Source organism: Podarcis erhardii (genome assembly GCF_964252035.2).
Source record: "Podarcis erhardii genome assembly, chromosome: 8".
NCBI classification, from domain to species: Eukaryota; Metazoa; Chordata; class Lepidosauria; order Squamata; family Lacertidae; genus Podarcis; species Podarcis erhardii.
This window is the reverse complement of record NC_138499.1, coordinates 65531333-65547742: the sequence shown is the minus strand read 5'-3', so window position 1 is coordinate 65547742 and position 16410 is coordinate 65531333. Positions and strand designations below refer to the sequence as shown.

At 45.1% G+C, this 16410-nt stretch overlaps 1 protein-coding gene and 1 long non-coding RNA gene across 14 annotated transcripts in view; one reads left to right on the top strand and one right to left on the bottom strand.

Moving 5' to 3' along the window:
• LOC309348104 overlaps nt 1–16410 on the top strand; it is a 436068-nt gene that overhangs the window by 265247 nt on the left and 154411 nt on the right. The gene's annotated exons all lie outside the window — the stretch shown is intronic.
• RREB1 (ras responsive element binding protein 1) overlaps nt 9977–16410 on the bottom strand; it is a 126760-nt gene continuing 120326 nt past the window's right edge. For 12 of the 13 annotated variants that reach the window (XM_081872972.1, XM_081872967.1, XM_081872966.1 and 9 more), the window contains one exon: nt 9977–15950. In XM_081872972.1, the coding sequence (XP_081729098.1) occupies nt 15436–15950 (515 nt within the window). In that variant the 3' untranslated portion in view covers nt 9977–15435. The remainder of the gene's footprint in view (nt 15951–16410) is intronic. The other variant, XR_014159125.1, reaches the window with a different exon arrangement.

Sequence of the window (16410 nt, the reverse complement as noted above, 5' to 3'; positions counted from 1 at the left end):
CTTCCCCAGTCATCAGATCAATTGCCTGATTATCAGGGAGGAAAAATAACACACATACACCCTCAGCTAATATCAGGTGGAGAGAGAGAGAGGCCGTGTGTGTGTGTGTGTGTGTGTGTGTGTGTGTTGGCCAGCCACACATACCCAGGTGACTGGCCAAGGGTTAACCATTAGCTGCCGCCACCCCATCAGAGTGTCCGACTAGGAGTCCTGGGTTCCAATCCTTCCTCCACCCCCTTCACTGGTTGTGAGAATGAAAGGTGGGGGGGGGACTGTACATAAATCACCCTGAGCCACTTGGAGAAAGGAAGGCTATAATTAGAAGAAGCAAAATAAATAAAGGCAGCACCAGATACAGCACAGTGCACTCTAAGAACTGCCCTGAACCTTTGTGCTTGCATTCAACTCCAGAGGAACTCCCACCTTTCCATTGCGACGGGTTCCTTGCATCGATTCTGTTATCAAATGCCCCGTCTCCTTAAAGAAGCTTTGCTCAGGCCAGTTTTGCAACAGTACGTGAATGACAGCTCTTGTAGGATACTCCCTTTATTTCCTCAGCAAACATTTGTTATTTTTTGGGACAAAATGCCATCAATGACAGTTGCAGATTATATAACTCTATGGAAAAGCAGGATTTCCTGGTGTGCAGAAAAAAAAGTAAAGATGCACCACAATGGCCTGGATTGCAAAGAGGAACTAAATGCAGCAAAGCAGAGCGAAACGGTTCTGGACCCCCCCCCCCCTTTGTTTGCTCTTGTATCCAAAATACAGAAGAAGAGCCTAGCAGGGAGCAGCGGATGTCAGAGTCTGCAATTTCCCTTCCTTTCTTTGCTTCAGCTCCTCAAAACTGCCTCGGCTGCCTAAGTGCCCTCCCACAGGCCTGGCAGAAGCAGCCAAGCATATTCTGCCCCAGGAACAAACCATGCGATGCTCGAGCCGCACACCTGTGAGCCACACATGCAGGCACCTGTGTGAGCCACTCGCTCGGCCTCTCCTCTGCCGAACCTACTCCAGGACCTGAACAGGGGCTGGGAAATGCCAGCCCATTCTGCAAGCCACGCCAAAGGAATCACGGCAGCTGTCGAAATGCAGATCGCCCGCAGCCTGACAGTTGGGAGGCTTCGAGTAAAGCGTTTTTTTTCCTGGCAGCGGAGAAAGCTGCGTAGAGGAGAAGAGGTTAAGAAGGACAGGAAGCCTCCAGAGTTAAGGCAGACTTCGGGATGTTTTCACAGAGAGAATCAGAGGCGCAGTAGGCCATCTAGACTGGAGAAAGATAATCTCCAGAAGAAGGCTGTCGAGTTTCAGCCTTTAATACAGGAATCGGGGCCACATTCCATTCTGAGCAATCCTCCGAGGGCTGTATGGCATGGATGGGTGTAGCAACAAATGAAATTGTTGTTTTTTGTACTAGCTTGTTTCTGTTGTTGTTTGTGTTGTTGTTTAGTCGTGTCCGACTCTTTGTGACCCCATGGACCAGAGCACGCCAGGCACTCCTGTCTTCCACGGCCTCCCGCAGTTTGGTCAAACTCATGCTGGTAGCTTCGAGAACACTGTCCAACCATCTCATCCTCTGACGTCCCCTTCTCCTTGTGCCCTCCATCTTTCCCAACATCAGGGTCTTTTCCAGGGAGTCTTCTCTTCTCATGAGGTATTGGAGTCTCAGCTTCACAATCTGTCCTTCCAGTGAGCGCTCAGGGCTAATTTCCTTCAGAATGGATAAGTTTGATCTTCTTGCAGTCCATGGGACTCTCAAGAGTCTCCTCCAGCACCATAATTCAAAAGCATCAATTCTTCAGCGATCAGCCTTCTTTATGGTCCACCTCTCACTTCCATACATCACTACTGGGAAAACCATAGCTTGTTTCTATACTCACTCAACTCCATCCCAAAAGGCTCCAGACTCTTTTCTGCAGGCAGATGCAAGGGCAAGGAGGAGATGGAAAACTTTCCTTCCACAAGCATCTTTAAGTTAACAGTATTTTAGGATCCAAGTCCCCGAGGGTGTATCTGGCCCGAATTAAATTTCTAAGCCCTTACACAACTATCAGATTTGCAAGGCAGTTTATTCATGTGATATTAATTCCAGCAACAATGCCATCACATTGTTAAGTCAGCCACAGTAATGCACTAAAGCTCGACTCTGTAGAAGCTCTCACATATGGAACGATCTGCGAACCACTGTTTTAGCTTCATTGCATTAAAATCCACTGGGTCCCATTTAAACATCAGTGGTGGTGTTGCTAGCTAAAAATGCAAAAGCCCTGCTGCATAGCTGAGGTCCGCAGGGATCTGGGACAACCTTCAAATCTTCTCTTTAAAAGCAAATCACACCAGAAGTTTTCCCACCAAGCAACAAAACTGGCATTGGAAGTTCTATTGTGACCAGGCAAAACTGTGAGGGAATGTTTTTACAGCCACAGGAAGCTGCAGGCGAGGTGGGCAATTTGGGGCAACCATGATGCTATTGATAAAATCTTTGAAATGGATCTGAGTGGGCATCTGAGGAGATTCCCTTGAGCAAATCCATTTATTTTTGTTTGTTTGAGCAAGAGCGATTCACACACATACCAGGTCACATTCAGGTGTGGTTAAGTAATTTTAGATGCTGAACTTATTTAATGGTCTTACACGGCCACCTTCCTTAGATGGCAATGTAGATTACTTCACTTTTTTCACTACTGATTTTAAAAAGCACCTTTTTTTAACCAGATCTGCCTAGTATACCCTTGTACTATATTATTCAAAAGGGAACCTCTATGGCAAATCCCTGCCAGTGCAAGGGGGTTTTGATTAAAGACCTACAGTATTTGTTGTTGTTGGCCTTTGGGGGATAATGTACAGTGGTACCTCGGGTTACATACGCTTCAGGTTACAGACTCCGCTACCCCAGAAATATTACCTCGGGTTAAGAACTTTGCTTCAGGATGAGAACAGAAATCGTGCAGCAGCGGTGCAGCGGCAGCAGGAGGCCCCATTAGTTAAAGTGGTGCTTCAGGTTAGGAAAGGTTTCAGGTTAAGAACGGGCCTCCGGAACGAATTAAGTACGTAACCAGAAGTACCATTGTATGTTCCCTTCAGGTTTCCACTTAATGCGGGAAGATCTGGGCAGAGACACTTCCTTATTCCATGTGTAAGAATACCAGATGTATCCTTTGAAGACCTAAATAGGGCTGGTGACGCTTGGAGATTGGGTAGGGTTTCCTCGCCATCTAGCCTCCAGCCCATGGCAACTTCCAGTCACTGCTGACCCCCAACTGTGACATATCTGCCCAAAGTATGCAGGTGGCACTGTGCTCTAAACCACTGAGCCTCTTGGGCTTGCCGATCAGAAGGTTGGCAGTTTGAATCCCCACGATGGGGTGAGCTCCCATTGCTCTGTCCCAGCTCCTGCCAACCTAGCAGTTCGAAAGCACACTAGTGCAAGTAGATAAATAGGTACTGCTGCGGCGGGAAGGTAAACGATGTTTCTGTGTGCTCTGATGAGTGCCACAACCCCATAGTCGCCATTGATTGGACTTAAACCACCAAGGGGTCCTTTACCTTTACCTTTTTTTACTAGCAGAAACTGACCTCTGGAGGCAACATTGCAAATTTTATTTTTATTTGTTTCTTTGGTCAGGCATGGGCCCACAGTGCAAGAAATTACGCTTGTGACTTTGTGCAAAGGATGCGGTGTACTTGTAAAATGCTGCAACACCAGATAAGACACCTCAGTTCACTCCTATCTGGCACTTGTGTTTTGACAACGTAGACAAAATTACTTTGCCAACTCAGAAGGCTAACCAGGCCCAACCAGTAACTGAACGCTTTTCTTCCTTTTTTTTTAAAGGAGTAGGCATTGGAGAAAGCTACAGGAGGCCAAGAAAACAATGGAGCTCACACTCAGATGTTTCCCTGAGCAAATGGAAAATTGGGGAGTGTGTGTGTGAAGCTGTAAGTACCATTGCGTCGTGCTAGACCAGAACGGATGGAGGCCTGTCATTAGGTTCGCTGAATACGGCAGCCGATACAGAAGCTCAACTATTCACCAAACGTTGTTAATTTCAAATTCTGTCTCAAAAGCTCTTTGCACTCGGTTGCTTCCGTTCCAGATACCGAATGCATCAAGCTGCTTTGCTAACAGCCTGCTGGGTTTTTCCTTCCTCACAGAGCAGAGAGAGAAACAAGAGGAGAAGCTGTTGGGCTTGTCGGGTTCCACAGCACTCTGCGTGAGCCACTTTTCCACATCCATTCAAGCAGCTCAGGGGAGTCTGTCAGGGTCAGGAACCGGGACGACAGTAGAAGAGTCCTCACCACCCTGCTGCAGCAACAAAAGGGGACCGTTTATAGAAAGGAAGGAAGTTCTCATGCATACGTACATACACATCTATAGGAGTCAAACTTTCAGACTTCCACATCAATCATGGATGTTAAAAAAAGATGAGAGATTGGAGAGGAAATGCTATTTAAAACAAATCCCCATGTGCAAAATCACTCCAGTGCACTGTTCCACAGGGCCTAGCAGCTCCTGTTTGGTAAGAGCAGTTTCTACATGAGCTGCAGGGCAAACCCATCTCTTTGCCTGAGAGAAAAATGTCGAATCTACCTTACAGGGTTCTTCTAGGGATGAAAACTCTAGTAGTATGTTCCCTTTTGTGCGTTTAGCACAGGGTACATTCTTCCTTAACTAAAAGCAGCTTGGGGGTGGGGTGTGAGGAGAGAATCAGTGTTGGATCGCTTGCACTCTGGACCGTTGCCACCCTTGGCTGATTAAAAAAATGAGCAGGGAGGGGACAGGGAGGAGGTAAATGTCTCCCTGCGAGAGGGGGTGGTCCATAAAGGAGACAGAGGTCAAACCACTCCTTGGATTTGGAAAATCTAAGTAACTACCGGCCAATTGCCAGTTTCCCCTTCTTGGGCAAGGTTCTTGAACAGGTGGCTACTTCAACTAGGCCTTGGGCTGATTAACATTCTATGGCCTTTTAAACGTGTTTGTGGGAGGAAGTTATTGGTTTGTTTTTGTTTTATTATGGGTTTTGTGTTCCCATGTTTTATTTTTATATTGTGAACTGCTTGGCAAACTTTGAATGAAGGGTAGTATAAATTATTATTATTATTACAGTGGTACCTCGGGTTAAGAACTTAATTCGTTCTGGAGATCCGTTCTTAACCTGTAACTGTTCTTAACCTGAGGTACCACTTTAGCTAATGGGGCCTCCCACTGCCGCCACTGTGCAACTTCTGTTCTCATCCTGAAGCAAAGTTCTTAACCTGAGGTACTATTTCTGGGTTAACGGAGTCTATAACCTGAAACGTCTGTAACCCGAGGTACCACTGTATTATTATTCCCAATTGTGACTGCAGTGTGTGTGTGTGTGTGAACCCTTTCATCCCATGGTACACTTTAGGCATGCTGCAACTGGCACACGTTACCATTTGGGTTTCCAGAAATAAAATGGTTTGGTTGTGTTCGGGTGAGGAGCAAATGGAAGGCGAGGACTTGTGGTAGAGGCTGCCCACCAAAATATCACCGTACACATACCAATCCATCCACCAAAGGGGGGGGTGCATGAATGAGCTCACATATCAGGAGTGACAGTGGCTGTATAATGGGTTTATTAGTACAACACAGACACACACACATATATAGGCTGGCATTTTGATGATGATGTAATGGGAACCCTGCAGGGAAAAAACATGTATACCTGTGCAACACTGATTCCTACTATGGCGCAATGGGTCTGCCTGTTGCCCAAAAGGTTGGTGGTTCGACTGTGAACAGGATTCCTGCATTGCAGGGGGTTGGACTAAATGACCCTTAGGATTCCTTCCCACTCTATACAGTTCTGTGATCCCTATCTGGAAGCATTCTAATTAAACCAATTGTTCGTTTTATTTTAAGCACCCACATCTTAATTTTCAGGTGTACAGCTTCCCCAAGGTGTTTGTAAAATGTAGAATAGAGTGGGGGCAATGATGATAGTATTTAATAATGATGTATGCAAATAACAGACTGGACGACAACAACAACAACAACAACAACAAAATAAAAACAATAGTCTTCACGTGACACTGAAAGGATTTCAGAGACACCCCCAGTTGACCTTCACTGGAGTTTCAAAGGCAACACAGCAAGTCATGCTCTGCCTCACCGCAGATGACCCAGGGACCCCCAAATGGGGCTCAGACAAACTTTATAGAATCTGCAGTGCCGTTTTACAAAAACAGATACCTTCCAACATCTCGTAAATGTACCGACTGTCAGCAAATACCGTCGCTGTTGGGATGGGATGGGTGGGGAGCTGCATTAACAATAACTGTTCACTTTCCAATGTGTATGGGCTTGTAAACAACACTTGCTTGGTTAGCTCTGGCAAGCAAGAATCAACCTCACCCCCTAAGGGACCATGCAGAAAAGCCTCCTTAAAATGGGGAGAGTGTTGTGTCATTCCTTTGCAGACCCTGCTCTTGAACCACCAATGAGTAAGACAGTGGCCAAGTTGGCAGGATTCGGGGGGGGGGGGCGCTACTAACTTTTACGGCTCAGTTTCCAAGGCTGGGTTTCCCACATTTGTCATCAGGTACCAGAAACTAAACAAGAATAATGATGGCCAAATGTTGTTTGCTTGCATGTTTTTTTGTTTTGTTTTTTTCAAACTGCCAGCAAGAGACATGCTGGCATCTGTTGGCAATTCTGATGCAAAGCTTCCACCACACACCTGGGTCTTTTTCGAGCTTTTATGCATCCTGAGTGCCACGGCAGGCTGTCAGCTGTTATTTAGCAGCTCACGCTAGCCCTCATTACGAAACCTGGAAGGGGTGCAGGAGCTGAAACTGGAGAGGTTTCAAACAAGAACCAGAAGTGGCTTTGGAAGACGTGCAGAGATATGACGACACCCCACGCTTAATTTTGGGTGGTCTGCTTTTCAAAGCTGCACACACAGGAGCCACACACATGCACTCTCCGTGCCTGGTTTATGCATCTGAGCACTCCACACGCCCCAAAAGCAAAGGCAGAGTTATTTCAGTTGCTTGAAAAAAATGGACTAAGGATCGACAGTCTTGAGAGCCACAGAATTAGAACTTGCAACAACAGATGCTTCAAACTCACATTTGCATCTGGCCCTTCCTCAGCTATGCAGTTCACTGGGCGACCTGGGGCCAGACAGTGCTTCTCAGCCTAACCTATTTCACAGGGCCATTGTGAGAATAAAACTAGGGAGGCAGAGAATCATGTATGCAAGTTGGGCGAAAGCTGGAATAGACATGAAATAATATCAGAAATTATTCCATTCCTCCGATAAGCAACAGGCATCATGATGTTATGAGTTGTGAAGGGCCGACCACTACATAACCACTATATTCAGTGAAGGGTTAGAAATTGGACAAACTTATAAATTTACAAAGGCTAGGAAATAATAGTGGCAATCTCCCTCATGAGGTCAGGCTGGCAATGGCTCACTGGGTCACTGAAGAAACAAAAGGCTGAGAATGGCCTGGTTTGTTGGATAATGGTAAGTCATGGGCGAAGCATAAGACCCTCTGGCCTAGTAGCTTTTGGGAAAGGGCTACTGATGTCATATCTGCCAAGTGTCCCGGAAAAAACGGGACATCGTGCCGGCCATTTTGGGTGCCACAATCTCTCACTGGGCTCACCGCCTGAAAAACAGCTTTCTTCAGGGCCAAGTTTTGGGGTGCAGGGAAGAGAGTGAGGGCCACATGACTTGCCAGAGTGTATGCCCCAGAAGATGTGCATCCCAGTTTTGGGTTTCCAAATTTGGGCAGTATTTGATGTGAACAGTGGAGGGAAATGTCTTCTGCAATGGGCTTGGGAAAGAGGGGTCGCCAGGGTGACCAGGTTGGGATGTTGGAAGCAGACAGGGAGTTGCTGTTTTCAGCAAGTGCTGCTGCGAAGGAAAAGGAAGTGGGCAGAACTCCATACAGGAATTGAAGGGCAGCCGACACAGTGGATGGTTGGCAAAGACTGTGACAGAGACAGGAGATGGGTGAATAGGATGCCTCTGAACCCAACCGAACGCTCTGCATCCCCTCCGTCTAGGTGCAGGTTGCATGTGTGTGTAAATAAATCATATCCCATAAAGACACCACAGTCTCTAATGTGTCTTAATTGCCCCCCAAGGGAACACAGACCCTGGTACGTGCCCCTGGCATCTCACACTGCTCATGGAGATTAGGCTGGTATGGAACAACATTTAAAACTTGATGCAGGCTCGAAGAGCCTCCCGCACAAATCAAGGCAACGAAAGCTCAAGCTACGCAAACCCACGCAATGTTGGCAAAGCTTTAGAACAGAGGCAGGGAAATGTTTTCAGTCTGAGGGTCAACTTTCCATGGGAAGCATGTCTGTGGTGTGTGCAAGAGGCATTAGTGGGCGGAGCAACAGTATGCTACAAAATGCCTATCCCCTGCCAACCCCCCAAAAAACTAAAGAGAAAAGCAAGAAGCATTGCCACATTTCAAGGACAAACTCTAGTCTGGTGCAGAGGAGGCCTGGTGAGCGTTATGGCCTGGGGAGAATTTAGAAAGCCAATAATTTTACCCCATTTCAATCTGGCTTCAGGCCTTCTTTCAGCACCTGAAACTTGGAAGATGTTGGCGGCCCACTTCCTTGAGAAACAGGCTCTCCCTGGGCCAAGTTCCACGGTCTCCACATCAATTGCAAAATTATATTTGAGGGCCTTAGGCATCTCAAAAGCCTTGCTATCCACCTCCTCCTCTGCCCTAACTACATCTACACACATTGCAAAATGGGCAGCTTATTTAAAATACTTTTTAAAAATCCCATTCAAGGCAGTTCCTAATAAGAAGAAATTATTAAAAGACACCACAAATCAAACATTAATGCTGCTTGGACTGCCTGTTCTTATTTTCAAATCCTTCTGCACATGGAAACTTGGCCGCTATTCCTCTATTGTGTGTGTCAAAGTTAATTGCCTCCAGGGGGGTTATGAGTGTCCGTGGCCAGTTTTTACAAGGAAGTGTCAGCGTGTGAGAGAATTTAAAAGAAGCCCGATATTCTTCCAGGGTTGCTTGTCCTTATAAGTGTGCCTCCCAGTGGAAAGAGAGAGACATGACCAAGAGCAATTCCTCCCATTTAAGAACTACGAATCCTTTCCCTTTTGCTATTATTTTTTATTGATTATTAGTCAGGCAAAGGCACTGTTCCTCTAAGTTGGATTTGGTGGCATAAATTTCAGAGAGGAATGAGGGAAAGTAATTAGCATATTATCTATTCCAATGGCCTAGCAACTAAATAAATGATCAAATAATTCAACAGAGGTGAAACAGCAAGCATGACCAATTTAAATCACTACTAATAAATATAGTGTTATGTATTGAAGTTCTCACCCTTGCCACCAGGGGTATTGTGTATATAGTTTTCACTCAGGTCCACGTCAGTTAATTTAGACGGGAAACCCAGCTGAGCTGTTTAGTTCAGTTCAGTTCCAGCTTACTATAAGGAACCACTTGGAGAAATCCCTGTCTCGTCTGCTTTGTCAACCCACTACTTAATACAGTGATACCTCAGGTTAAGTACTTAATTCATTCCGGAGGTCTGTACTTAACCTGAAACTGTTCTTAACCTGAAGCACCACTTTAGCTAATGGGGCCTCCAGCTGCCGCTGCGCCACCAGAGCACGATTTCTGTTCTCATCCTGAAGCAAAGTTCTTAACCTGAAGCACTATTTCTGGGTTAACGGAGTCCGTAACCTGAAGTGTATGTAACCTGAAGCGTATGTAACCCGAGGTACCACTGTACATAGTGTTTTGGCAACTTAACTTTTTTTTATAATGGCATAATGCTTTCATGGGCTAAAGCCTACTTTATTAGATATACTCTAGCCCATTAAAGTTTACACCATTACAAAAGTTGCTAGCCTTTAAAGGTGCCACACAGAATACTGCTGTTGATTTTGATGCAACAGACTAACACTGCAGCTTCACCGGAAATTAGTAGTGAAACACACATACGGTATTTATGTTTGGGAGAAAATTTACTTAGTTGCAGTTGGCAGGACAGAAAGAAATGTGAACTATCCCTCAGCACATGCTTCATTTAGAAATGTCCCTTTCAACACACTGGATTAAAATATAATCACATACAACACCCCCCCCAAAAGAATTAATGCATATTTTGCGACCTCCAAGGTTGTTGTTGTTTTTTTAAATATAACATTTTATTGCGAAGATTGTTTGATACAGAACAGCAATTACTTTCATCATGTTGAATTTAGAAGTAACATACAACTGAATGAGAAGAGGAATAGAAACAACCAAACAAAACGCGTGATTCTCTGTTCATGTGGCATAAACCAGTCTTGTACATAACTTGTAGCAGCAGTTTTTTTTTAAGAAGTTCCCTTTAGAAAAAGAATAATATTATATATATCTGCATGTGGATTCTACACACTAATTGTTGTTTCCTTGCACAGGCTGATTAAAGTTTAACGATTGAACTTCCTTCTCGAGGGGACAAGCGGGGAGGGACAAAAAAGACAGCCCACGCCCCATCCTCTTATCTCTAGCGAAACTTGACTCAACCAGCCCAGGGACAGTGCAAGGGGGAGAACCTGCAATGGATACGTTGGCTCCTCAAAACTATTATGATGCTAAAAGAAACAAGGCAAGGATTTACCACAACACCTCAGTGTCTAGACCTTATTTCCTTTCCAGGACCTTTTCCCTTAATCGCTTCGAGGGGCTAGAACAAGGATGACGAACCTGACGCCCCCTCAAAATCTTCCTGGATTCCAGCTCGCATCAGCACCACTCAGCATAGCCAACTGCCAGGTAGAATGGGAGATGCAGCCCAAACGCACCTGGGAGGGCTGCAGGTTCCCCACGCTGCACTAGTGGATCTACTCCAAGTGTCCTGCTCTGTCCTCACAAATCATCTCACCACAGTTTCATGATCCAACCAACACAGGGGGTAGCAACACAGAGACTCATCATGGGACATGGAGGTAACTCCAGTGTCTGCTCTAGGGTGATGGGAGAATTGGGGGTTTGGGTGATGGAAGATAAAAGACTCTTATAAATCATTGCGAAGCTGGAATTAAATCTCCAGATGAACTTTGTCAGCCTCCCCCAATCTGGTGCCCTCCAGAGGTTTTGGACTAGAATTTCCACCAGCCCTGACCATTGGTCATGCTGGCTGGGGCAGGTGGAGGCTGCCATCCAAAGAATCTTGAGGTTGCCAGACAAGAGAAAGCCTGAGCTATGCCATTACAGCTGCAAACGTCAACTGCCTCTTTTAAACCTTGTTTCCGTTCTTCCGTATGTATTGCTTTCACAGTCAGGTGCTTATTGTAGTGATTTGAATTTTCAGAATTTGCTCCATTGCAAATCCAACAAGAGAATTTCAGAAAGGGGTGGAGGGGACACGTTGTTTTAAAAAGCCCTGAGAGAAGAGGAGGTGGGGAGGGAATAAAAAAACAAAACAAAAAAGAAAGTTGTAGAGACGAATTAGCTGAACATGCAAAACTAAGCCTAAGATTCACCCATAGTTTAAACACGTTATAAATTTCACAGTTTAATATGGGGGGGGGGGTTGTGAATGTGAGGAGGATGGAGGGGGAGGCAATCAACAAAAGGGGGAGGGAAACAAGAACAGAGGGGTTTTCTTCCTCCATCAAACGCAACTAATAAAACATCAATAAAATGTGGCAAGATTTTATAATCTACTAGGATATAGATAAAGGCTAAATAAAGCTTTAAATCAATAGTGATTATTGCTAGCAGATGTCCCGGCAGGGTGCTGGGAAAATATTTGCCACATTATTCCTGCAGCATAGAGTTTAGTTCACATCTGTCAAACCTGCGCCCGCCCACCCCCAAAAGACAGAAACCATGTGAATTGGCCTGCGAAGAGACTTGGCATGTCCGTGGAATGACCCACACAGTCTGGGGTGGGATGGGAGCAGTTTTTGACAGTTCTGGTTTAGTTAATGGCTTCTCCCCCACAGTATTGCGCAGTTTAATGTGGAGAGCTGCAAATTTATATATATATATATATATTTAAAAAACCAGCCCAAGAACAAAAATACCCCCAAATAATAATTATAATATAATAATAATATAATAGCAATTAAAAATTAAGGGATGCGTTAAATTGGCTTTGATGAAAAGACTCATTTAACAGAGGGATTTTGTAAAAAGAATCATTGGTACTGATTTTCTACTAATCTGGAGGAATGGTTTCAAAACATTTTTTTTAAAAAAATCCTCAATGACAACAAAACCTTATCTATACCTCAACACCTTTCCCCTTGCTTCTTATTATATATTTACTATTTTCAGCTCAGAATGATTTCTACCCTCTTCCTGTGCAGTCTGATTCGAAGTGCTAAGAAGCAGCAGACATTCAAAAGATAATCGGTGTCGGGTTTTGTCCTTCCAATTGCCAAACTGAATACCGGGGTGCGGCTGTGCAAGATCACTTGAGGTACGGAGCCTCACTGAGGGCAGGAGAGGTTAGCAGTGTGAAGAAAAAGAAGAAGAAAAAGAGGCCCAGGGTAGTAAAACAGCAGGGGCTCCAGAAACGCTTCACTTCCCTCTTACCCCAGAAGACTAAGGGGCAAGTCTGGTACCCAACTAATTCTACTCTTAAGACACATTGAAATTAATGGGACTGAAGTTAGCCATGACTAACTGAAGTCCACCGATTTCAGTGGGTCTCATTTGAGTGCGACTTAGTTGGATACCATCCAGAGCATCCTTTCCCAAACTTGGGTCTCTAGCTGTTTTGGGACTACAATTCCCATCATCCTTGACCACCGGTCCTGCTAACTAGGCATGATGGGATTTGTAGTCCAACAGCAGCTGGAGAGATCCAAATTTGGGAAACCCTGATCCAGAGCTTTCTGCACAATGCCCAGCTACTGCGGCAGAATGCTTATGCTTGATCCACAAGTCAATCTGAACAAGAATACTTGGGTCTAATGTGGTGAACATTCTGCTGCAGACTACAGGTAAAACCCAGCAGAGCCCATCCTACAGAAGTTGGTTCTGTTCCGTTTTCAGTTCTGAAGGTTCGCACACCTACAGTTCCATTGCCCACTTCCAAAGGCTCCATTCTTACAGGAGAGATGGGAAGTCAATGTACTGGACTCACAGCCAATGGAACTGAGGGACGAGCCCAATGTTACTTCCCAACATTTTAAAAAAGGAAGCTACAGAATCGGTGAAACCATCCAAAGATGTGTGTTTCCATCAAGCTGGAAAGGTTGAATATAGACACACAGACCTCAGAAAACTCATGAAATGTATCTGTGAGAGCCATTCTGCAGAGCCTGATGGCAGCAACGTGACCGAGAGGCACAATTTAAATCCCACTCTGTGTCTGTATCTTTAAATGCAAATGAAGGAATGTAACAACGCAGGTAATCTTGATCATGTGATTCAAGAGAAGGAAGTTCAAACTAATGGATTGTTTTTCTCCCTCTAAATAAATAGGTTCAGGGTGAAAATAAAGCTTACATCCCAGCATGCCAGCTTAACTGGTCTGCAGGTCACAGTCCTAATGTGGTTGACTTGCAATGGCTCCTGCTGCCAGCAACAGGATATGCAGTCTAATCCTGGCTCCCAACTGCATGCAAAATTTTGGGAAGGAAATTTATTTTGTCAATCCCTAGTTTTATCGCTGGTAAGTATTTTCTTTATTTTGCTTTAAAGCACAGTAAGGTAGCGGCATCATTTAAGGCTTGCAATTTTCTTTTCTACATTTAATCTGGAAGACTGAATCATCGTGCTCATTAAAAAAAATTGATAACGCAACTATTGCAGTTTCGAACAACGTCAACTTCACAGAATCCTGCAGTGCCTTCCTCATGCAATTTGGAGGACCTGCTTGCCCCTCGCATTTCTCTCCGCGCCAGCCTGCTGCTAATTCCATCAATCCTTCTCCTTTTCACTAACTCGCAACGAACTGTTCACCCATGAAATGCCCCCTGCCCACACCCCGTGCAATTTCAACAACGGCTTGGGCCTTGTCAATGCAACCAACTTGGATAAACTGAATAAACAGCGGGAAGGAGGGAGCGGGATGGCAGCAGTGCTCAGATGACCATGTGAACAACCCTACAGTCATGCCACCTGGGTGCATGTGGACTTGTCCATACAACCAGGGATCCTGCAATTGAAAAATAAAATGGCACACACAACCATGTACAATGTGTATGTGCATAGGGCACAAGTGGTTGTTTCCCCCCCCTTACAATCCCACTCTCTCCCTCCTTGCAACACTCGTTCAGTCTATCTGCTCTGGTTGCTTGAGTTGGCCTACACTTGATTCTCTAGGACTCTGTGTAAATACAGTAGAAGAGTTGCAATTCCGACGGGGAGAGTCGGGGAGAGATTAGATCACAAACATTTAAGCAGGCAATCCAAACTGCGTTGTAGATTTCCGTGGGCAAATATTGCCCATTGGTTTCTGCTGAACGCAGAGATTAGCAAACAGACAAAAAAATTTTTTTTAATAAAATATTAAAATAACAATAATATATTGAAGCACAAATCAAACATATATATATAACAAGTGGGTGCATAATTTCCATAGGTTTTTTTTTTCTTTTTAAAGTCGCTATGCAACTCTTTCTGTAGAGTCTTTAAGTCCACAAGGGCCAGAAAGAGCCTTTTACAAAAGGACAGTAGCTAGGACATCATCATCATCGCGAATGCGGAAGGGGAGAGGCAGAGAAGCAGAAGTCAGTGAGGTTGAACATTTTGCTTTTCCTGGTTTTTGGCTTGGACCAAGTTTAATCAACCATGTTTACACCTGGAACTGGTTTTAACTCTCCCCCTGCCCCCCCCCGGGTGTGGCAAGTACAAAAAGAAAAGTAGCAAATCAAGAATAGGAAAACAAAATCAACACCTTATTTCTAGTTCCTCTGTTGGGGGTTTCTCAAAATCTTCTTCCAGTTATCGGCTGCCAGTTTCCAAGGGCTTACTTGCCCCAGTGACTCCTTGTTTCCAGCTCAGAGAACACACAAAAGCGGCTATCACAGATATACAGTAACAAGCTCACACACCCCAATACAAAAGGTAACATTAATGCTCAAATGAAAAAGGTCCTCTCCAAATAATTGTCATTAATATATTTTTTTTAAATCATCTTTTTGTTTGCGTGTGTTGTTTTTTTTTTTAAAAAAAACCTATGATACCAAAAGACCTAATAAAGTAGTAAGGCACTCAAATCAGTATATAACTGTAGTCTTTTGCATTTTTTTTATATACTGAAAGACTTATGGCACTGAATCCAGACTGCCATCTTCCCACACCCACCAATTCCCCAGCCCTCAAGCCCATTCCTGCATAACTGACAGCAGGCCAATTCAGCATCTCAAAAAAGAAAAAGAAAAAAAGCTTGCATTGTCAACTTTATTCCGTGTACGCTGGGTCAGTTCACTGGGGGCGCGGCTGATGATTCTGCATCCGTCATTCGACTCCCAAGAGCTGAGGTGCACTCTCTGTAGAGGCAAGAATGTGACTCATGGAAGATTTTTTGTTGTGAATCTCCAGCAAGTCCTGGATGAAGCCAGACGGGCTCCCGCGATCACCTTTCCCTCGGGACTCTGTTTGCTTCTGGGCGTTCTTGCTGGACTCTGCAGGACATGAGCCTGCCGTCCGACTCCCACTGGTGGGTTTGTCTTCTTTGCAAACGGCCTCCTTTGTGGCGTTGACAAGGCTTTCCTTGCGGCTCCTGGTGACTGGGGAATGGCTTCCGAACCCAGCGAGCGAGTCGTACTCGTTTTCCGAGATGGGGTTGGTGCTGCTGTGGAGAGACTCGTTTTCGCTTTCTTCCTCGCCCCGAGAGTGGCCGTCCTCTCGGTCGCTCTCCTTCTCGTGGTTCTTAGCACTCTTTACTTTCTGATGGATACGCTGGTGGCGAACCAAGCTGTGCTTCAGAGTAAAGGTCCGTTCGCAGGTTTGACATTTGTAAGGTCGCTCCCCTAGGATAAAATCAAGACAGAAAAGTTTACAAACTCCTTCCTTCCTTCCTGGGTTGGAATGCAGTCTGCCACATAACACAAACCTATTTTGCAGAAGCTGGCAGAAGGCAAGCGATTGTGCTGTAAAGGTAAAGGGACCCCTGACCATTAGGTCCAGTCGTGGCCGACTCTGGGGTTGCGGCGCTCATCTCGCTTTACTGGCCAAGGGAGCCGGCGTACAGCTTCCAGGTCATGTGGCCAGCATGACTAAGCCGCTTCTGGCGAACCAGAGCAGTGCACGGAAACGCCGTTTACCTTCCCGTCGGAGTGGTACCTATTTATCTACTTGCACTTTGACATGCTTTCGAACTGCTATGTTGGCAGGGGATTGTGCCATATAGCAATGCAAATTTAGGTTTCTTAGAATATTGCCCCTCATAAAACGGCAACCCTGCATTTTTCATCTGTCAAGACCATGAAA